Source organism: Sciurus carolinensis, chromosome 17, assembly GCF_902686445.1.
Source record: "Sciurus carolinensis chromosome 17, mSciCar1.2, whole genome shotgun sequence".
NCBI classification, from domain to species: Eukaryota; Metazoa; Chordata; class Mammalia; order Rodentia; family Sciuridae; genus Sciurus; species Sciurus carolinensis.
The window spans coordinates 40,709,431-40,733,431 of record NC_062229.1 but is presented as its reverse complement, the minus strand read 5'-3'; the positions used below and the strand labels follow the sequence as shown (position 1 = coordinate 40,733,431).

The following is a 24,001-nucleotide window of genomic DNA, read 5'->3' as shown; positions in this document are numbered from 1 at the left end:
GATTTAAAAACAGACCAATAACTGGATCCAATCTCTGGAGTTCCATCTCCCTGGGGGATTATGTGATGGAAGGGGCATGTGGCCTGAGTGTTGTTTAAGAGCGCCAGGTAATTCTAGTAAGCGGCAAAATTTGAGAACTCCGATGAATGCTTAAATCGCTAACAGCTTTCCACCTGGGTCTAGGTTGCTTTGTTTGTTTTAATCCTTGGTCCAAATGATGTTTGTAATTCAATGTTGTAATGTTTGGAATTTGATGTTTGTAATTGTAACACAATGGTTCTCAGCCCTCACTACATGTTAGAATCACACGGCTCCAGTTCCCGTTGTGCTTCTGAACAAATTTTTAAAAGCCACCTTCTTCCCCTAGAGGATGCAGCCCTTCATCCAGGTGGTTTTGGATAGGGCAGAACCATTCCAATTCCAAGTGGCAGGTTTGCCAGGAGAGCTGTTTTCAAAACACTCGTTCCCAGGTATTGGTCTGGGAGGGACCTGGCATCAATACTCAGACAAACTAAATGCATGACTATTTTTATATCAAAAAAGTATAACATTTACAAAAGTAGAGGGACAACATAATGAACTCCGTGAATCCGCCAACCAGCTTAAACAGGGCCCATCTTGCCTCATTTATATCTCCTCCATGTCCCATGCTATGTAGGTCCTATACTCGGGAATTGGAAAAGGAATCCTTTACAACATAGTAGGCCACCCATAAAAATTTCAGCAAGGCACTTGAAAAAAAATATGGAACTTTAAAAAAAAATAATTGGAATACAGCTATCCCAGCAGAAATTATTAATTCCTTTTTTTTTTTTTTTTTTTTTTGGTGGTGCTAGGAATTGAACCCATGACCTTGTGCTTGCAAGGCAAGCACTTTGCCAACTGAGCTATCTCCCCAGCCCCTATTAATTCCTTAATAAAACAAAATTTACAAACCAATGTTTATATTTTCCTGGTTATCTAAAAAAAATATGTGTTGAACTTTAGTTATTTTCTTTTAGGACAGAAAAGAATAAGTACATATATTGCAAGTGTTTATATTTTCCCTAAAATGTTTTAATCTTTATAGGCAATCCCTCTCTTCCTTTCTCTTCTCTCCCCTCTTCCTCTTTCTCCACTCCTCTGCCATTACAATATATTTATTTTAAAGAAAAGGTCAGTTTTCCTGCAGAATTTCCAAGTATGGATTTTGCTGATTATCTCCATGGTGTCATTTAATATGTTGTCTTGTCTCCTGTATTAGCTGCAAATGGTAAGCTTGATCCAGAGCAGGGATCAGTAAACAATTTTCTGTAAAGAGTTAGATAATAAAGATTTTGAGCTTAGAGGCCATATGTCTCAGCTATGCTACTTTGCCTGTAATGCAAAAGTAGCCATAGACAATATATAAGTAAATGCATATGATTGTATAAATAAAACTTTATTTGCAAACCAGGCAGTAGGCCACCTTGGCTGACTTTGTATTTAGAGACTTGATCGAATGTAGAAGCAAACTTTCAGCAAGAAGACATAGTGTTATACGTTTCCATCAGGTGGTGTAGAATGTTGGGTTGTTCCCGTTCTCATGATGTTAGCAGTCATTGGGGGATTGTATCTAGATCCATTCCTTCACCAGGGGTTCCTTAACTATAATATTCTTTACTCCTTTGGCAGTTATTAGTAAGAACTTCCAGAATGAGAACCTTCCCCTCATCAATGATTTAGTTACCCCAAGATAGAATTAATAAAGGAAAGACAGACTACATTTGCAAACATTTTTTAAAATAATGAACTGAGTATTCTTTAGAAATAACAAATGAGAGATTTTCTTTTTCTTTAGTATCATTGTGAGCACTTGGCTTTAAACATTATTTAATGATTTCCATCCATTTTGGTTCCTATTCTCATTGATATTCCAATTATCCCACACATAGGCAGTGGGACTCTCTGCATGTGATACCCTCAGCTGTCCTCGATGACGTGCTGTGTCAAGATACTCCAGTCTAGACAGCCAGCTTCTCCAGGTTCTCGGAATGGAACTGGCCCGCTAGTGAGAGCCTTTCTGACCAGAACAAGCTCCGAGTCCCGGAGCCCCTGCAGCGCAGCGTATTCCGGCAACGAACCAGCGGAGAGCCGGGATCCGCAAACAGCCTCTGGGATTAGGGCAGGGCAGCCAGAGACCTCTTCAGGCGGCTCTGCCCACTCCAGCTGCAGGCTCTCGTCACGGGGCGATCCAAGATGGCGGCCTAGAGGGAGACTGCACCCCTAGTCGCTCCAGAACCCTGGAGTTAAGAAGGGGAGGCATTGAGAGACTCGGACTGAAATAGAGTCATGGGTGAGTCTGCCCACTGGGTAAAGCTCGGCCGGGGTGGCAGGCCCAGATAGAGGTGGCTTATTGAAGCCGGGCAGGGCAGCTAGAGTCATTCACAGGCAGCCCTGCGCACTCCGGCGGTGGGCCCCGCCCACACAGCCAGCTTCTCCAGGTTCTCGGAACGGAACTGGCCCGCTAGTGAGAGCCTTTCTGACCAGAACAAGCTCCGAGTCCCGGAGCCCCTGCAGCGCAGCGTACTCCGGCAACGAACCAGCGGAGAGCCGCGATCAGCAAGCAGCCTCTAGGATTAGGGCAGGGCAGCCAGAGACCTCTTCAGGCGGCTCTGCCCACTCCGGCTGCAGGCTCTCTTCACGGGGCGATCCAAGATGGCGGCCTAGAGGGAGACTGCACCCCTAGTCGCTCCAGAACCCAGGAGTTAAGAAGGGGAGGCATTGAGAGACTCGGACTGAAATAGAGCCACGGGTGAGTCTGCCCACTGGGTAAAGCTCGGCCGGGGTGGCAGGCCAAGATAGAGGTGGCTTATTGGAGCCGGGCAGGGCAGCTAGAGTCTTCCCAAGGTAGCCTTCCACACTCCGGCAGTGGGCTCCTCCCACACGGCCAGCTGCACGGCGCAGGCCCACAGTGAGAGCATTTCCGCACAGAGCCAGTTCCAAACCGTGGAACCAGTAGGGGGCTAGGGGCAGTTTTCTTCGGATGAGCTGCTTTATCAGATTCCTCCAAGACATCAGGCTACTGAAGGCTGGGAGGTGATACACTGGAAATCTACCGGGACACTATAAGCCAGTAGCGGAAAACTGCAATATCTCAGGGTCCCACTGACAACTGACCAATATGAGAAAACAAGGGAAGAAAATGTCCCAAACAAACCTAGATACTACATCAGTAAAACCCAATGACAGCACAGCAGAAGAAATGTCAGAAAGGGAGTTCAGAATGTATGTAATTAAAACGATCAGGGAAGCTAATGAGGAGATGAAAGAGCAAATGCAGGCATTGAAGGAGGAGATGAAAGAGCAAATGCAGGCATTACATGATCGCACCAATCAACAGTTAAAAGACCAAATACGGGAAGCAAGAGATCATTTCAATAAAGAGTTAGAGATACTGAAAAAAAAACAAACTGAAATCCTTGAAATGAAGGAAACAATAAACCAAGTTAAAAACTCCATAGAAAGCATAACCAATAGGATAGAACACCTGGAAGACAGAACCTCAGACATTGAAGACAAATTATTTAATCTTGAAAGCAAAGTTGGCCAAACAGAAAAGATGGTAAGAAATCATGAACAGAATCTACAAGAATTATGGGATATCATGAAAAGGCCAAATTTAAGAATTATTGGGATTGAGGAAGGCTTAGAGAAACAAACCAAAGGAATGAACAATCTATTCAATGAAATAATAACAGAAAATTTCCCAAATCTGAAGAATGAAATGGAAAACCAAGTACAAGAGGCTTCTAGAACTCCAAACATACAAAATTACAACAGACCCACACCAAGGCACATTATTATGAAAATACCTAACATACAAAATAAAGACAGAATTTTAAAGGCCGCGAGAGAAAAGAATCAAATTACATTCAGAGGGAAACCAATAAGAATATCAGCAGATTTTTCAGTCCAGACCCTAAAAGCTAGAAGGGCCTGGAACAACATATACCAAGCCCTGAAAGAAAATGGATGCCAACCAAGAATCTTATACCCAGCAAAACTTACCTTCAAATTTGACGATGAAATAAGATCCTTCCATGATAAACAAAAGCTAAAGGAATTTACAAAAAGAAAGCCAGCATTACAGAACATTCTCAGCAAAATATTCCATGAGGAAGAGATGAAAAACAACGATGCAAATCAGCAACAGGAGGCTCTAGCCTAAAGGAATAGCCAAATAAAGGAGAAACCAAATCATGTCAAAAATAAATATGAGTCAATTGACTGGGAATACAAATCATATCACAATAATAACCCTGAATGTTAATGGCCTGAATTCATCAATCAAAAGACACAGACTGGCAGATTGGATTAAAAAGAAAAATCCAACAATATGCTGCCTGCAAGAGACTCACCTCATAGAAAAAGACACCCATAGACTAAAGGTGAAAGGATGGGGAAAAACATACCATGCACACGGACACAGCAAAAAAGCTGGAGTATCCATCCTCATCTCAGATAATGTGGACTTCAAACCAAAACTAATCAGAAGGGATAAAGAAGGACATTACATGCTGCTTAAGGGAAGCATAAATCAGCAAGACATAACAATCATAAATATCTATGCCCCGAACATTGGCTCATCCACGTACGTCAAACAAATCCTTCTCAATTACAGAATTCAAATAGACCACAACACAATAATACTAGGCGATTTTAACACACCTCTCTCAGCACTGGATAGATCGTCCAAACAAAAATTGAATAAAGAAACTATAGATCTCAACAACACAATCAGCAATTTAGACTTAACGGACATATATAGAATATACCATCCAACAAAGAACGAATACACTTTCTTCTCAGCAGCACATGGATCCTTCTCTAAAATAGACCATATTTTATGCCACAAAGCTACTGTTAGCAAATACAAGAAGATAGAGATACTACCTTGTACTCTATCAGATCATAATGGATTGAAATTAGAAATAAATGACAGAATAAAAAACAGAAACTTCTCCAATACCTGGAGACTAAATAATACACTATTATATGATGAATGGATAACAGAAGACATCAGGAGGGAAATAAAAAAATTCTTAGAAGTAAACGAGAACAAAGACACATCATATCAAAATCTCTGGGACACTATGAAAGCAGTACTTAGAGGAAGATTTATTTCATGGGGTGCATTCAAAAAAAGAAGTAGAAATCAACAAATAAACGACTTAACACTACAGCTCAAAGCACTAGAAAAAGAAGAGCAGACCAATACCAAAAGTAGTAGAAGACAGGAAATAGTTAAAATCAGAGCCGAAATCAATGAAATCGAAACAAAAGAAACAATTGGAAAAATTAACAAAATAAATAGTTGGTTCTTTGAAAAAATAAATAAAATTGATAAACCCTTAGCCACACTAACAAAGAGAAAGAGGGAGAAAACTCAAATTACTAAAATTCGGAATGAACAAGGAAACATCACAACAGACACGAGTGAAATACAAAACATAATTAGAAGCTATTTCAAAAATCTATACTCCAACAAAACAGAAAACCTCGAAGACATCAACAAATTTCTAGAGACATATGAACTACCTAAACTGAACGAGGAGGACATACACAACCTAAATAAACCAATTTCAAGCAATGAAATAGAAGAGGTCATCAAAAGCCTACCAACAAAGAAAAGTCCAGGACCAGATGGGTTCTCAGCTGAGTTCTACAAAACCTTTAAAGAAGAGCTCATTCCAATACTTCTCAAAGTATTCCATGAAATAGAAGAGGAGGGAACCCTACCAAACTCGTTCTATGAAGCCAATATCACCCTGATACCTAAACCAGACAGAGACACATCGAGGAAAGAAAATTTCAGACCAATATCCTTAATGAATATCGATGCAAAAATTCTCAACAAAATTTTAGCAAATTGCATACAAATATATATTAAAAAGATAGTGCACCACGATCAAGTGGGTTTTATCCCAGGGATGCAAGGTTGGTTCAACATTCGGAAATCAATAAATGTCATTCACCATATCATCAGACTTAAAGTTAAGAATCACATGATTATTTCAATAGATGCAGAAAAAGCATTTGATAAAATACAGCATCCCTTCATGCTCAAAACACTAGAAAAAATTGGGGTAGTGGGAACATTCCTAAACATTATAAAGGCAATCTACGCTAAGCCCATGGCTAATATCATTCTAAATGGTGAAAAACTGAAAGCGTTCCCCCTAAAAACTGGAACAAGGCAGGGATGCCCTCTTTCACCGCTTCTATTCAACATCGTCCTTGAGACTGTAGCCAGAGCAATCAGACAAACCAAAGAAATTAAAGGGATACGAATAGGAAAAGAAGAACTCAAACTATCCCTGTTCGCTGATGACATGATTATATATTTAGAGGAACCTGGAAATTCCACCAGAAAACTTTTAGAACTCATAAGTGAATTCAGTAAAGTAGCAGGTTACAAGATCAATGCTCATAAATCCAATGCATTTTTATACATAAGTGATGAATCTTCAGAAAGAGAAATTAGGAAAACTACCCCATTCACAATAGCATCGAAAAAAATAAAATACTTGGGAATCAATCTCACAAAAGAGGTGAAAGACCTCTACAATGAGAACTACAGAACACTAAAGAAAGAAATTCAAGAAAACCTTAGAAGATGGAAAGATCTCCCATGTTCCTGGATAGGCAGAATTAATATTGTCAAAATGGCTATACTACCTAAAGTGCTATACAGATTCAATGCAATTCCAATTAAAATCCCAATGATGTACCTTGCAGAAATAGAGCAAGCAATTATGAAATTCATCTGGAAGAATAAAAAACCTAGAATAGCTAAAGCAATCCTCAGTAGCAAGAGCGAAGCAGGGGGTATTGCAATACCAGATCTTCAACTCTACTACAAAGCAATAGTAACAAAAACGGCATGGTATTGGTACCAAAATAGACAGGTAGATCAATGGTACAGAATAGAGGACATGGACACAAACCCAAATAAATACAATTTTCTCATACTAGACAAAGGTTCCAACAATATGCACTGGAGAAAAGATAGCCTCTTCAACAAATGGTGCTGGGAAAACTGGAAAACTATATGCAATAGAATGAAATTAAACCCCTATCTCTCACCCTACACAAAACTCAACTCAAAATGGATCAAGGACCTCGGAATCAGACCAGAGACCCTGCATCTTATAGAAGAAAAAGTAGGTCCAAATCTTCAACTTGTTGGCTCAGGATCAGATTTCCTTAACAGGACTCCCATAGCACAAGAAATAAAAGCAAGAATCAACAACTGGGATAGATTCAAACTAAAAAGCTTTCTCTCAGCAAAGGAAACTATCAGAAATGTGAAGAGAGAGCCTACAGAGTGGGAGAATATCTTTGCCAACCATACCTCAGATAGAGCGCTAATTTCCAGAATCTATAAAGAACTCAAAAAACTCTACACGAAGAATACAAATAATCCAATCAACAAATGGGCTAAGGAAATGAACAGACACTTCACAGAAGAAGATGTACAAGTAATCAACAGATATATGAAAAAATGTTCAACATCCTAGTAATAAGGGAAATGCAAATCAAAACTACCCTAAGATTTCATCTCACCCCAATTAGAATGGCGATTATCAAGAACACAAGCAACAATAGGTGTTGGCGAGGATGTGGTGAAAAAGGAACACTCATACATTGCTGGTGGGGTTGCAAATTAGTGCAGCCACTCTGGAAAGCAGTGTGGAGATTCCTCAGAAAGCTTGGAATGGAAACACCATTTGACCCAGCTATCCCACTCCTTGGCCTATACCCAAAGGACTTAAAATCAGCATACTACAGAGATACAGCCACATCAATGTTCATTGCTGCTCAATTCACCATAGCCAGATTGTGGAACCAACCTAGATGCCCTTCAGTTGATGAATGGATAAAGAAACTGTGGCATATTTATACAATGGAATATTACTCCGCAATGAAGAATGATAAAATTATGGCATTTGTAGGCAAATGGTCGAAATTGGAGAATATCATGCTAAGTGAGATAAGCCAATCTCAAAAAACTAAAGGACGAATGATCTTGCTGATAAGCGGATGAGGACATATAATGGGGGGTGGGAGGGGCTAGCATTAGGTTTAGGGTTAGGTTTAGAGTTAGGCTAAGGAGAGCGGCAAGAATGAAGGAAAGAAGGACTGTGTAGAGGGAAAAGAGGGGTGGGAGGGGTGGGGGGAGGGGAAAAATAAAATAAACATCATTACCCTATGTAAATGTAAAAAAAAATAAAATATAAAAAAAAAAAAAAGAAAAGAAAAAAAAGATACTCCAGTCTAATCCTGTGTCCTTCCTGCTCCAAGCCCTTAGGATCCCTGAGGAACTGTGGGTAGGAGTTCATTTTAGTTTATATATTGGAAAATATGCATTTTTAAAGATAAGATTTGTTGTGAATTTTTATTCCTTCCTAGTGATGCTGTCAATGCTAATTTGAATTGACCCCTTCTTCTGTTTCTTCTTTTTCCCATGACGAAAATCTCAGTTCTCAAAGACACCTATGCAGTCACTCAGTTGCCTTATTGTCCCTGCAGTCCCTCCAGGACTGAGCAACCTGTACTGAAGACCACCTTAGGTGCGTTATCAATAAGGAGCTTAATTTCCTAAGAAAGGGCTTTTGCATTTGTGACTTCTCTATATATCCTGCTGTGTCTCAGGCCACTAATAAGCAGATATAATCAGCCCTCATTTTGCTCTCAACCTGGAGACATGGGGTTCCTGGTTTCAGGGAAAAGAGGAAAGTGAGAATCAAAGGTGTTTTATGTACTATCATCATTTAGTGCAGCCCTGATGTGGGGCGACTGGATCAGTCCAAGGCTAATTGGCCAATCCTCTAGGACTATACAGGAAATGAGAAATCCACTTCTGGAGAAAAATTATTGCAAGCGAAAGATTATACCAGAAAGTGGGGAACAGCTCACAATTCTTTCACTCAGATTTAGATGGGGGCAGGAGATCTTTCTACATTTATATGGAAATAAATGAGTATGTTACATCAATATATATCTTAATCAAGAATTGAGCAAATATAGAGTATCTCATACAAATATATAAATGATATGCTCTATAATTACTAATTAATTATACATTAAGGACCTGCTATATGCTGGGCACTACATAAAACCCGTCAAAGATGGGTAAGAAACACTCACTGCCTGTGGGGAAAAGAGAACTAACTGTAAGGTAGATTAAAAAAAAGAAAAAAAAACACTACTTAAAACCTAAAAGTGAAAAAGTGATTCAGGCATAGTGGAAGGGGAGATCATCTCTGAACAGGAAAAATTATGGAAGGCTTTTATGGAGGAGCTGACGTAGCTCCATGGTGAGGAATAGGAAGGATTTCAACATTGGGGCAAGGTTTCCTTAGCACACAGAAGTCAAGGTTGCCTCCCCAAGGGACAGAGTAAGAAGGCATACACCGTGATGCTCCAGCCACCTTTGTGGGTGCTGGCTCCAGTGCGGGCAGCTGGGCAGCAGTGACTGAGCCCCGGCTGGAGCTGAGCATTCCCCTTTCCCAGCCCAAAGGTCCACACAGGGTATTCCACAAACTGCCACAAAAAGCTTATTGTATCAGAGAAGGGGACCCCTGCGATCTTCACAGGAGAGTTGACTCTGCCTTTAAATGAAGTTAAAAATAAACATACATCTACCCCCCCGCAAGGTTCCCTCACTTGAGCTCTCCAAACACCTCCACCACCCTGTCGATCCCCATTTTTCTTCCCCAGACCAGGAGGGAGGGAAGTTAGTGAACGATGCTACCATGATGCAGAGGAAGAAAGCCCAGGTCTGTAGGGAGAGGGTGCAGTTTAACAAAAGGAAATCTCCTTGCTATCATGGGAGAAAAGACAGCAAGGGAGGGATGCAGAACCAAAAGTCTGAGTAATAAAAAAAGAAAGTGATTTGCTTTAAGGACATGCACTGGTGGAAAATCACTGAGCGAGGAAGAGTCAGAGCCACCTTTGTGTGTATCAGACAGTTTGAAGTAGAAGCTTTGAGCTCATAAAACTAGGATTTCTGGTAAAATAAGTCTGTGTACAAACTGGATTATTTGGAATACCACTTTAATAAGAATATAAAAACCAAGCAACATGTAATCTTTTTGTGGGGGATATGAGCTTCTTTTAAAAATATTTTTACTAGTATTCAGGATATGGAGTGTAAATATCATAAAATAAATAACAGGGAGTTCTCCTCCACTTCTGTTTCCATCTCCTCTGGTTTGGTTTCTTGGCCTTACTTGCCAACACAATGCATGAAAGAAATCCTGCTCTCTGATCTCTGATGAGGCAGGGTTTATGCTTTGTTTACCTCAGGCTGTGTCCCCTCCCCGATCTCCTTTTAGTGGGTATGTACAATAGTGGTGCAGGCTTCACAGATGGAAGCCGGCAGAGCAGACATAGAATGTCTTTCTTGTTGAAGAACCTATCATATTCCCTGAATGATTCCTAAGTTCATGCTCAAGACCAGATCCATTATAGGGAAAAGAAACTCCAAAGGCAAAGTTCACTGGTGGCAGGTCCAAGTAAGTCAAGGTTTAACAATGTGAGAAAGGTTTAAAAAAAAAAAAAAAAAAAAAAAAAAATATATATATATATATATATATATATATATTTATTTATTTAGAAATAACAAATATATATATAAAATTGGAGGGGACCCAGCATCTTTACCTGGTAGGCTGAATGACATGTGTCTTGGGCCTTGCAGGGACAGGAAAACAGAGAGCTTATGGCTACTTCTGGGACAAAGGAATTTACTGTCACCAAGCTGTGCTAACAAGAGATAAACAATTTTCTTCTTGTCTAGTTAATTTAGTAATTTAGCCATTAAATGTGAATGTATAAATAGAAATCTTTGCTAGCACAACAAGTTTAAGGAGATCATAGATTGCTGAACATGGGAAAAAAAACTTAGAAAATAGTTCATGCAGCCCTCTCAAAAATGATCAAAATCACAGTCTTGGAGGGTCAACTGCCTTTTTCAGAGGGCAAAACTGAACTTGGGGGCCCACCGCAGACTCTTCTAATAAAACATTGGGGCAGGATCCTCTAAAATACGTGAAAATATACACATTTTAAGTTAGATATATAATAATATTTATTCTTAGGAAAATACATAATAATGCTGAAAGAACTCTCTAGCAGCATTGGAAAATAATGGCTAAAGAAACAAAGGTTCTCACCTTTGAGAGAGGCAAAGATATATACTTGATTTGGTATTTTAAGCAGTGAAAAAACCCTTTAATAAAAGAGTTCAAAGCACAAAGTAAAGGAGGTATAAGACATAACTGATGTGTTTTGGTCAGCTGAAGAATTCCTATATATAGAATACTGTACCTTTTTAATTTCAGATTTCAAATTACAAGGGTTACTCTGCTGGCTGAAGAGGGATTTCTTGAATCTCTCTATAACTCTTCTTTTCAAATTGTGGTGCAAAGCTGGAGGAAGCTGTATAAAATCAGAAAACAATCATTAAACCAAATTCTCAACACTGCATTGCTGACCACCGGCAGCATTTACAGAGGCCAATGGAACAATATGTAGCCAACAGGACTAAACAAGTGTTTAAATTTTACTCCAAATTAGTATGACTCTATGCTATGATTTTTTTTTTATCCTGTGATGCCAAGGTGGTAAAATAAATTGCTGTCTTTCAAAAGGTCTGCTTCCATTTATCTTATCATTGTTATACTCATAATACTTTTCATATATCAAGTAATCATTTACTGATTGCACACATATTGAGTTTTGTAAAGAACAGCCTTGACAAAGTAAGGGTGCATTTGATAACGTTCAGGTGGGTGTAGCACACTCAGAACCATCCAGGCTAACCACCCTGGCCATGGCCCTTGTCCTGAAGGATCTGATACTTTGGACCAGAAAACACATGTCTGTCACAGTCACCTGCCTGTGAGTGCCCCTGAAAATTGAGCTGGAGAGAGGTCAGATTTTAGGGACTGCTTGTCTCCAGAAGACAGACTGAATAGATTAGTATATATTAGGGCCTTGCCAGGATGAGTTAGAGTTAACAAATAAGTAGAAAATCACTGTGGAATCTTAGAAAATATGGTAACTAGATGAAAAAAGGGAATTCAAAACACTGATTTGTAGTGCTTTGCAGGAAGTTAAAGATCCCAAGAAGTACAGAGGAATGAAGTGACATTCGGGGGAAGAATAACAGAACAGAAACGGGGTCAGAATTATAAGCAGTCTTGGGGTTGACATAATGTTCCATTTTGTTTATTGGGAGAGCTTGAAAGGAGAAGAGGAACAGGTAAGCAAAAAGCCTAGTGGAAAGGGAGTTCTCAAGATTAAAAAACTAGAATATATGAGAGGGAGGGGCGTATAAAAAATGGTGGAATGAGACAGACATCATTCTGCTTGTGGTCCCTATAATAAGCAAATAATGTCTAATCCACTGATTGGCACAGAGTGTACGATCAAATGGCGGAATGAGACAGACATCATTACCCTACGTACATGCATGATTACATGAATGATATGAATCTACATCCTGTACAACTGTAGAAATGAAATGATGTACCCCATTTGTATACAATGAATCAAAATGCAGTCTGCAAAAAATTAAAAGATAAATAAAAAAAAAAACTAGAATATAAGTTAAACCTCCGATCAAATGAGAGAATGACATGGCAGAGACAGTGAGGATCCCTCCCCTGATTTTCTAGGCTTCCTTCCAGTTTGGTTGGTATCATGTGACCACCTTTCGCCAAAAAGATGGTGTGCATCACTCCAAGGATGAAATGCTCATCCTTCACACAGCCAGGGTGCTCCCTCCAACTCTGTCCTCCCCTGCTGTGAGGAGCCTGGGGTCCATCTCTTCCACATGGCATGGCCTCAACGTGGAGCAGGGCCACCTCATCAGCCTGAGTGTGTCAAGGCAAGGGATTTGGGGGAGTGCTGTTTATTGCAGTACAACCTATTCTGAATAATGTAAGAAACATCTACTCACTCAAGTTCCATATAAAAGGTAATAGAAGAGCAAAGCATAGGATCCTCAGGGTTCACAAAGACTAATTTTATAGCCAAAGAACAACTGCTCATAATCCCAAACATGATAGAATGCAGGGCCCATTATGAAATTTATACTTACACAACAGAGAAAAACAGGGCAACTGAAGAGTGTGTGTGTGTGTGTGTGTGTGTGTGTGCGCGCACACTGATGTGGATCAAACACAGGATCTTGCATTCGCTAAGCAAGCACCCTACCACTGAGCTACAATCCCCAAACCTGAAAAATGCTTTTAAATGCACCTGTAATCCTCATGCTTGAGCTAAAGTAGGCTCAACTAGGGAGGGAAATGGATTATTCTGGAGCTACTGAGCCCTTCCAAGTGCTCCGAAGGATTTGATCATTTGGCAGCACTAAGTCTCCACTGATCCCTTTTGATGTCACTATTATAGCTATCTCTTCCCTTGATCCAAATTTGATTTCTCCCCATATCCCCAGCAAATGGCCATAATTATTACTGTCCACTCACACGAAATGGAAGGGGGAGATCATGTAACATGAAGGAGTGAGACTTCTCAGCATTAATGAGCAAATAGTGGGAAGACATACAATGGAAATGAGCATAAAAGGCATGTATGTGTGCAGGAAAAAATAGCAAAAGAAGAACGAATTTAATGTACAATAGAAATAGGCAATGAAGGGGAGAGGCATACACATACTTTCCTGGCGAGGGCTTGGTTTGGAGTAGGGAAGGGAAAAGTGCCTGGAGAGACACCAGGTTTGGTGGATTCTCTATTGCACACCAGAAGTTGCCACCTCACTGAATCAAACACCAGAGGGCAGTGTTGGCCCAGGACCATATGTCTGCCCAGTGTGATTGCTGCATGGCTGTCCAAGGGAAAGGCAGCAAGCCCTATCTGCTCCCACAAACCCTTGAAGGTGTGAAGCACCAGTGGGCTCATGGTTCCTTCAAAGGGGACTCAGCCCAGTACTCTGGCAGCTATCCGTATTGAATTAATTCAGATACTCCAAAAAGTCTTGCTATTTATTTAACTTGATAAGCCTCTATTTAACTTAGAATTAATTGCATTTACTGCTCCAGTTGACTTGCATAAATTACTTAGAACTCATTTGAGTGAGCTAACATTCAGTCAACTTAAGACACAGGGAAGTATTAGAAAAAGCTATTGTATCTTATTGGAGTAATGATACCTATAGTCAGCATCTCATCTTTAAAGTTTCTATGGAAGAATTTTAAAATTTACAGAGTGATGACTCATGCTTAGTTGAATTGCAGATGATGTAAGTATAATGACATATTATACACAAGAACTATCATACTAATAATAGAATATCAATACCTATGATTCATATGTGCTAGGCACCATGATCCCTCCTTTATGGGCATAATCTTACTTTTTACCCACAATGAAGTTAAAAAGCAGCTTTGTTTTACAGGTGAGGCAATCAGAACTTAAAGACATTATATATTATATAACATGTAATATACTTTCTGAAGTAGCAAGTCTTTCAGCACAATCACTACCCTAAAGCAAATACCACCAGTACTAGTCATTGCAGGTTACCACTTTTAAGTCTATTAATATTTTCATATACTTTATTTCCTTTAAGGCTCACAATCCCAGAAGATTCCCCATTTTATGGATGAAGAAACTAATTCTAGAAAATATAATGACTTTCTCAAAAGCCAAACATCTAAAAGCTTGTATTTTGTTTTGCTATACCTCACCAAATTAACAAAAGGAAAATTACAAAACCCAATCTAGTTTTCTAGTAGGTTTTCTCAAACTTGTATAGTGTATACATTCTTTCTAGAACTGAGTTCTCCGTCCAAGAATATATCAGCAGACCACTAGTAGACCAAAAGGCTCCATCTGATAAATAGTTAGTTACCAAATTAGTATCTTATTCTATTTCTGAAAAGTTATTTTGACATATTTTTGCTTCACAGGAAATTTTCCTAAATGCTAAATGAGATGTTCAAAGACGATCATCAAAACACACACATTTAATGTAATGTAACGTAATTTAATGTAATGTAAATGTAACACTTCTTTTAGAATTTACAAACCCTGAAAACATGTGTTGATTTGAGTAACACAGACTTGCCCTAAGATTCCTGATCTGTTTAATCTCTGTCACCTCGCCATTAATAACCGGGTGATCAGGTGAGTGAATATGAATGGTTCTATTCTTATCCATCACTACTGCTGCAAAACACTGCATGCTTCCCTGACAACAGCCAGTAAGATCATTTTCATCCAAGGATGGCTCATCCCTATGCATTTTTTTCCCCATTGGTACCAATTGTGGCTGTTAAGATGACAGTCACAAAGATCTGCAACCAAACTGCCTACCTGTTCTCTTAGAGACAGATGTTTGATATACGCTGATTTTCAAAACATTTATTTAAGAGGACAATCAGAACACAGAATAGACTTAAACCCAATGCTTAATTTGGCTGTGCAGTTCTTACCTAAAAAAGAACACATAAAGACTCATACTAAAAGTACGTATGTACTTTAGTCACCTTATATGCCCAAAGATCGCTTTTGGTTTCCAGAATGAAAACGAACCACTGATTTCATTCTTAGCTTCTTGGTCTCAAGATTACCGTTTCAGTTTTGATGGAAACAGATGTCAAATCACTGAAGGCAGAGTAAGGATTTTTAACATCCTGCCTTGTGAAATAGTTGCTTTTAAGTGATTTTTACTGACCTGTCTCCATGGAAACTGGACAGAAAAGGCCACCACCAGCCAAAGGCAAGAAGTTTGCCCTGCAAGTTCATCTGCTGGTTTTCAGGAAGTGTCTGGCCCACAGGTCAAGGCCACCATCAAGTTTAAGTACATAAACATGAGAGCAAGAAGGGTTTGTTTGTTTGGTTGGTTGGTTTCTCAATTCAGCCTTGCTTTCTGCAAGTTCCTTCTGCAATTAGCGAAAAGAGAAAACTGATCTTGGTCTTTAACTTACAACACATACCCTAGTATAGAGACTAGGTCTGTATTTTTCACCTTTATGTCAAAAGCATCGACTTTGTTTAGCACTGTAGGTTAAAATTCTCCAGAGGGGAATCATTGCTTACTATGTGCCAAGTCATGAACTGTAAAGCATTCTGAAAACGCATTTGAAAAAACCACAATAGTTACGTCTTAACTTGGAGTAAGGAATGCCATTCTGATAAAAAAATGTGAGCTCACTTGTCATGCTGGCAGTTTAAAAGCATAATAATCAGATATTTACAGAAGTCTTATTCTTGTTTTAAAAATACTTTGAAATTCAATAAAGAAATGGAATAGACCCATTAAAAGCTTTTTTTTACATAAAAATTAGTGAGACAGGCATATGGAAGCTGTAAATTTCAAAGGATATTTCTTTCAATTTAATAGTTAATAGCTGAGGTAACTGAAAAACTATTTAAAGCTATTTCTATAACACTGAAGTTAAAAATATTCTCCCACATTTCCATATCAATGGTTAAATGGAGATGCATTTTTAATATAATACTTTGATAGACCAGATTACATTTTGATTTATTAACCAGGTTTCCCCCCACAGAGACACATATTCCCTTGTCCTCCCCTTCACCCTCTTTTATTTACTCAGAAAGTTCTGTGTGGTTGCCTAAGAAAAAGGTTGATGGCAGAAGAAAAGAGGGAAAACTAATCAACTGATGACTTTTACATCTAAAAAGGCAGCTATCAGGATGACGGAAGAGAACAATAGGTTTGGGACAAAACTTGACATAAGAACTAGATCGCTCAGCCCTAGGCCTGAAAGAGGCTGCTGGTCTAGAGGGAGAAAGTAGACAAGGGAGAACAAACAAGCAGAACTCAGAGACAGGGTGGTGCCAAAGAATTGCTTGCCTGGTCTCCAGGTTAAGTGTGCCACTAATCAATGCCTGTCGGCTCCGAGTCCACCCTTGATTGACCTGCCTGTGATACCAACATAGCTCTCCTTCACCAGCTGTCTGGATGCTATCCTCTCCCACAGGAAAGCCCTAGAGGGACCCTGAGAGAGGACAGAGCTCATCTTTCTGGGTCCAGAGATGCCCTTGCCTTGCTCCAGTGGAGCAGGTTGGCACCCCCATGGTAAGAGCTCACACTCAGAGTCAGTAGACCACCTCTGTAGGTGGCTTTCGGAGACTTCTAAGGAATGACACTTGCTTATGGGTGGCCTCCCCTGGTTCTGTGGAGGGCAAGTCCCAACACACCACCATCCAGTGCTGATTACCAGCAACTTCCATAGCATGGTACCTCATGGTGATGGCTTGCTCTGGTCCCCAGAGGGAGGCTTCACTTCAACTTTCCCCAGTGTGACACTTGAGCAAATTTCTCTGACCTTTCCGGTGAGGTCTGGACCTCAATCCAGAGTAAGCAGTGTTCATATTTGTTCCCTTCTTAGGTGTTCTGCCTCAGCCCCGGAGCTAGAAACTTCTCTAGCTGGTATTCCTGATGCTTTAGATTTCTTTCCTCATTATTAGTACATAATATTCCTTTATAGTTAATAATTCATTATATTAAAAGTTCCTTGTTGAAGTTACTATTGTGGTTTGGATCTGGAATGTCCCCCAAAGGCCCCCATGCTCACAGTGTGGTCTCGGGGAGGCACCACTGGGAGATGGCAGAACCTTTAAGAGATGAGGCCTAGTGGAGGGTCTTCAGGTCATGGAGGGCGGGCCCTTGAAGGAGATAGTGAGACCCCAGCACCTTCCTTTTCCTCTCTTTCACTCTTCAGACAAGATGTGAGAGGATCTGCATCACCATGTACTTCTACCAAGATGTACTGTCTTGACACAGGCCTGAATGTAATTGGACCAATTGATCATGGACTGGAATCTCAAAAATGATGAGCCAAAATAAACCCCTAAATCTTTTTTCTTTATAAGCTGATTGTCTTGGGTATTTGTTATAGTGATGGAAAGCTGACTAACACAATTGTGGTTTCTGACTGGACCCTCACTGATTCAGATAGAGGTTCCAGGAATGTCCAAGGAGCTTGATCCTCAGAGATGGGATCTGGGGAGTAGTATGATCGTGCCCTTGGATTTAGTGCTGGATTTGGCTGGTTGGTTTGTTACAACATCCAATAAGGTCCAATAATTTATGTCATGTAGTGACATCACAACTGATGAGTTCATCACCTCATTGAAATGCTGAGTAAAGCAGGGGCTGTGGAAGCCCAAATGGCCACTGCACTTGACGCTCAGGCAGTAACAAAGAACTGTGGTATGGAATGGATTTTTTTGAGTGCACTGGGGCACTTATAACAAGTGTGGGTCTTTTAACTCTCTGTTTAATCATGATCTGAGACCCAGGAAGATTCCATGACAGCTCCAAAAGAACCTGTTATTTTGTGCTGCCAAAACACGGAATTGGCTGATAATCAAATGCAAAATTTAATTGGGCAGGTCGCTAAATCACAATGTCAGTTGAATTCACACTTCATCAAGTCTTTCACATAAAAGTTAGAAAAAAAAGAATAGGATACTAAAAATTGGAATAGGGGTATCTTGCTGAGCCCAGATCATGCTGACAATCTTAAAACCCAAGTCACTCTGAGCCTTCATTGTTAATGCGAGTATCTTGTTGCTCTGTGTCTTAAAAAACAAACCTCCCTTTGCTTGAAAACTGGATGATAAGATCAATGGGAACTGATGTCTTGAAAAGAAATACTCATTCTTCACAAGATCCATGACAACGAGGACCAGATCCATAGCCAGAGACGTACTTCAATATGATCTAGGGGAAATAGTATACACCACAACTCCGGAGAAAATGACTTATATAGCAAAAGAATTGCAAGATTTTGCTACTATATATCAGCGACCACCCAGAGAACATGTGCAGGAGTGAATTCTAAGGATGTTATATAGCACAAGACCAGACTGAATTCATTGATAGGCATGCACAGGTTTAGCAGATGGAGGTGTAGTTTAACTATTTGGTTAACTGAAACTGATTTTCAATGGTAGCCTGTGTTGAGTGACAGTAAAGTGCCAGAACTTCTCTGGCATGTGGAGGAGGGAATTCAAAGGCTCAGAGAAACAGGAACACTGCAGTGGATTTACTAGATGTGATCTGCACACTCAAACCCCCACCACTTTCAGCCAGAACACACAAAAGGCACTTCTTTCAGTAAGGCATTGAGAAATACCCTGGAGGGGGAGTCTGTGCATCCTTGATGGCTCTCCTCTGTAAGCCAGCTATGACACTGAAGGACACAATATTCCAACATATCCAATGGGCAGAGGCCATTTGACAGCAAGAGAACAGTGGTGAGCATTTACCACAAAGGGTAGCAGCAACGTGCTGTTAGTTAGACAGCATTCTGTTGCAGGGATCTTTGGGGGTGGCTAATTGACTAGGTTCTCCCTAGAAAGAAAATTAGTAGTCAGCCTACTAGAGCATTTCTGAGAATAAGTAACAGAAGAGAAGCTCCAGATCTGGCAGACAAGATCCTGACCTGAGTCGCCACTGCCACTGTGAAGAGTCAAACCTTCAACATAGTTTCCAGACCTAAGTCAACATGAGGGCCCGGAGCCCCTTGGATCATAGGGAAGCTGGGATGCCCTGAGGAGGGGGGTCCTGAAGCATACTCTTAATATTTCCTCCAAGCCTTCCCCCCACAGAGATTTGCAGCAGTCATTTGCTGGAGTAATTGTACACTGGGGAAAAGGAGACATGGGTTTTCTAGGGACGCTAGACACTGGTTAAAAACCTACACAAACTCCTAGAGTCTTAAAATGCCGCTGTTAACACCAATCAAAAAGTATTTTGTTCTGTTTTTGTCTTTTTGCAGGAGGGGTATTCAAGTGATAAATGAAATATTAGCCCAAGTTTGACTTACAATGAGCCCCAACTGGTCCACTGATCTTGAGGCATTTCTCTGCAGGACCTGAATATATAATTGGAATTGCCACAGTTGGCAACTGACAGCACCCCGAGGCAGAATCTTTGAATCTTATTTATTTATTTATTTATTTACTTGTCTTAGTACTGGGGATTGAACCCAGGGGTGCTTCACACTGAGCTACATCCCCAGTTCTTTTTATTTTCTTATTTTGAGACTGCCCTTGAACTTGTGATCCTCCTGACTCAGCCTCCTGAATCACTGGTGCACACTGAATTACAGGTGTGCACCCTGCTTGGATCTTTGAATCTTACAGTGAGGGAAGGTTTATGTTTTGTTCACTGATAGATCCAAATACCAAGAATTTTGTCTGGTTCATGGTAGGCATTTAGTCATCACATGTCCAACGAGCAAATGTATCGATAAGCTACATAGAGCATACAATCATAAACTTCAACATAATACCTTCTTGTCTAAATGGCTACACTTCTTTATCACCCTCTTTTTTTAGTAGCTGTAATACCTTTGGTGAATGAATATTTAAGTTGTTTTCACTAGACGGGTTTCTGCCAATCATTAATAGAAACTTTTCAACACTGATTCTTTTTCCTCAGTGCCTAAGTCACTGAGATTTACAAAGAGAAAATCTTAACAATCCAGGATTTTGTGTGGCTTTCATATCTCTGAGAGGTCCTGGTGTCAACCCAGCATCCTCAGGGTTAATGGTGGAATGGAGAGCACTGTTATTTTCTTTCCTGTGGTAAAGCTGTTTGTGGGAAGAGAAGCTCAGCTCTGTTCCCACTTTCACCCCCACAGTGAAGGGCCATTTGTGTGGAAGTCTGTTTCTGGGCATTCACAGGGAGGGAGCAGGAAGAAGTCACAGGGAAACCCTGACATGCTTGCTTTTTCACCCTACTGCCCTCCCAGCTTTGTTGTAAGAAGTGTGTACTGGGAGAAGATACAAACAAGCATTCACTCCACTGAAAGTCCCACAAGGTAGTTCTTCAGCAGTTTTAGCGCCAAACTTGTGTTTCGGGCGGAGTGGAAATACAAAGCTGGAACACTGACCTGTGTGATATAGATGACTTTGTGCAGCTGAATTAGTATCTGCTGGATGGGATCGCTGATCTGACGCACTTTCCTCTGGGACACAGCAATGCCTGCAGATGCTGTGGGTGATAAATTCCGCAGTTAGTCAAGCTCTCTTTCGAAGATGATATTAGTAAAAAATGGGATAATTTTTTGAAAACAAAAATTTTAAAGGAAAGACCTCATCTTATAAATGAACAATATGTAGAAACTCTGTAATATTTTATGATTTGGAATAAACAATTCCTTTTCTTCACTTCTCAAGCTTCTAAGCAACATAATGGTGGTCTCCGTCATAACATTTGAAAGACCATTTGTCTACTGGATATTTCTCCTGCAATTACAGCAGCTGCCATCAGGAGGAAGTGGTGCCTTGAATAATGTGGCCCCTGAAAAGCCCAGCTTCAGATATGTGTAGTAAAGTGACTAATGTTTTTAAACTTTAAATTCATTACGCCCTCCATAAAGTATTTTAAAATCAATATTGCTCAACCTACTAAATGCAAACACCAAATAGGCAATGTTACAGAGAAACAAAATTCTCTTAGCTAGAATTAAATACTTTTTAAATCCATGGTTATTATAAAGTATAAGTTTCACCTGAATTTCATCCTAGGTCTAAGCTGGGCACATTTGTAATTTATCCTGAATTCTCCTTGTAAAGCTACATCAGCAACTTGACAACTGTTAATCTGACATCAGACTATTTAAAGGGATGACCTTGATTCCTGTGTTAGCCACCAGACCAACTGCCTCTTCTTACCTCTAGCTCCCCGTGGGAGGACCCGGAAATGAGATTTCAGATATGTGCCTTAAGATACCCTTTCTCTTCCTGCCCTTAGCTTTTAGCATGCTTTCTGTAACCCTTAAAGATTTCCTTTAAAAAAGTTTCTAAGACCCACTTTTCTTCTTTCCATACAACATCAAACCTATACGAAATTAAATTTGAATATAACTACTGCTTTAGCAATCACTAAGATTTTTTCAAAATGATTCTTATACAAGTGCTTTCTGATAAAGTTTGCATATTTTGCCATAAGCCTTTTGTTTTCAAAACCTTTAAAGAGAAAATGTAGTATAGTTGTTTAAAAGAGTCAACTTGTGTTATTATAAACATACTAAAATTTATATTTAAAAAATAAAAAAGAATAAAATATAAACATCCTCTACTGGGTATCTTTATTGAGTTAGTTGAAACAGTAGCACAAGAAATCATCAGGTTCTATGTCATCTGCAGTTACCATCTTGCTTAAATGTTTGGAAGTTAAAGGGTTTATCTCCTCTGCATACTGTATCTAACTCCATTTAAGCATTAATTATTTGATCATTAAGGCAAGGTTTAATAAATTACCCTTAGGGTAAAAAATATGAAGGCAAATCAGAAAACATTAATGTAACTGTAAAATAAAGAATGGGAGTTGTGTGCTCCAGCTCATAGAGATGGTCAAGTGTACACCTGCCACATTTTCTACAGAGATATTCTTTACGGGAATAATGCTCCCTTTCTTTCTACTGACCCATAGCAAAAAATGAAGACCAGGTATAATGGCCAAGTTGATGCTGCTACAGAAAGGTTAACTATGCATTTTCTGAAAATGGAGGGCTTACGGTTTTATCATTTCACATTGACTACTTTATATTTTTTATTTGTAGACACAGCAGCCATAGGTAGCAAGTTAAAATCTCACAGCACTGGCAGAGGAAAGTTCTTAGGGTTGTGATGACATTTTGAGTGGGATATCACACAGGTTTGACTCTACCTTGCCACAGGCATATGCTCATCTGTGGCCCTAAATACAAAAACAGAGAGTTAGCTAGAATGCCCACCTTTGGAACTGATTAACTATGCAATTTAACTTGAAAATTATTTTTCGTAAGGCCTTTTAAATTACTTCCCTCTCAATCCCAGTAAATTCTTGACTTTTGAAAATAGTTTTATTACTTACTCAAAAATATCCTAAATTTCAAATGTTTAATTGTACTTGCTCCTTATTAAAAAAGCAAATGATCAAAAATACAAGTATTATTGGAATTTTAATTGGAATTGCATTGAATCTGTATAGCACTTTTGGTAGGATAGCCATTTTGACAATATTAATTCTTCCTATCCAAGAACATGGGAGATCTTTCCATCCTCTAAGGTTTTCTTTAATTTCTTTCTTTAGTGTTCTGTAGTTCTCATTGTAGAGGTCTTTCACCTCTTTTTTGAGATTGATTCCCAAGTATTTTATTTTTTTCGATGCTATTGTGAATGGGGTAGTTTTCCTAATTTCTTTTTCTGAAGATTAAAATTCCAATGATGTACCTTACAGAAATAGAGCAAGCAATTATGAAATTCATCTGGAAGAATAAAAAACCCAGAATAGCTAAAGCTAGTGAAGCAGGGGGTATCGCAATACCAGATCTTCAACTCTACTACAAAGCAATAGTAACAAAAATGGCATGGTATTGGTATCAAAATAGAAAGGTGGATCAATGGTACAGAATAGAGGACACGGACACAAACCCAAATATATACAATTTTCTCATACTAGACAAAGGGGCCAAAAATATGCAATGGAAAAAAGATAGCCTCTTCAACAAATGGTGCTGGGAGAATTGGAAATCCATATGCAACAGAATGAAACTAAACCATATCTCTCACCATGCACAAAACTAAACTCAAAATGAATTAAGGACCTCGGAATCAGACCAGAGACCCTGGATCTTATAGAAGAAAAAGTAGGTCCAGAGCTTCAACATGTCGGCTTAGGACCAGACTTCCTTAACAGGACTCCCATAGCACAAGAAATAAAAACAAGAATCAATAACTGGGATAGATTCAAACTAAAAAGCTTTCTCTCAGCAAAGGAAACTATCAGCAATGTGAAGAAAGAGCCCACAGAGTGGGAGAAAATCTTTGCCAATCATACTTCAGATAGAGCGCTAATTTCCAGAATCTATAAAGAACTCAAAAAACTCTATACCAAGAATGCAAATAATTCAATCGACAAATGGGCTAAGGAAATGAATAGACACTTCACAGAAGAAGATCTACAAGCAATCAACAA

The 24,001-nt window shown here is 39.5% G+C and overlaps 1 protein-coding gene across 5 annotated transcripts in view; it reads right to left on the bottom strand.

Annotated features, from left to right (window-relative positions):
- Positions 1-24,001, bottom strand: part of Nek10 (NIMA related kinase 10) — a 214,848-nt gene that overhangs the window by 18,526 nt on the left and 172,321 nt on the right. For 3 of the 5 annotated variants that reach the window (XM_047531950.1, XM_047531954.1, XM_047531951.1), the window contains 3 exons: positions 22,712-22,741; positions 20,931-21,031; positions 11,356-11,466 (listed from right to left, as the gene is read on the bottom strand). In XM_047531950.1, the coding sequence (XP_047387906.1) occupies positions 11,356-11,466; positions 20,931-21,031; positions 22,712-22,741 (242 nt within the window). The remainder of the gene's footprint in view (positions 1-11,355; positions 11,467-20,930; positions 21,032-22,711; positions 22,742-24,001) is intronic. The other 2 variants (XM_047531952.1, XM_047531953.1) reach the window with 1 other exon arrangement.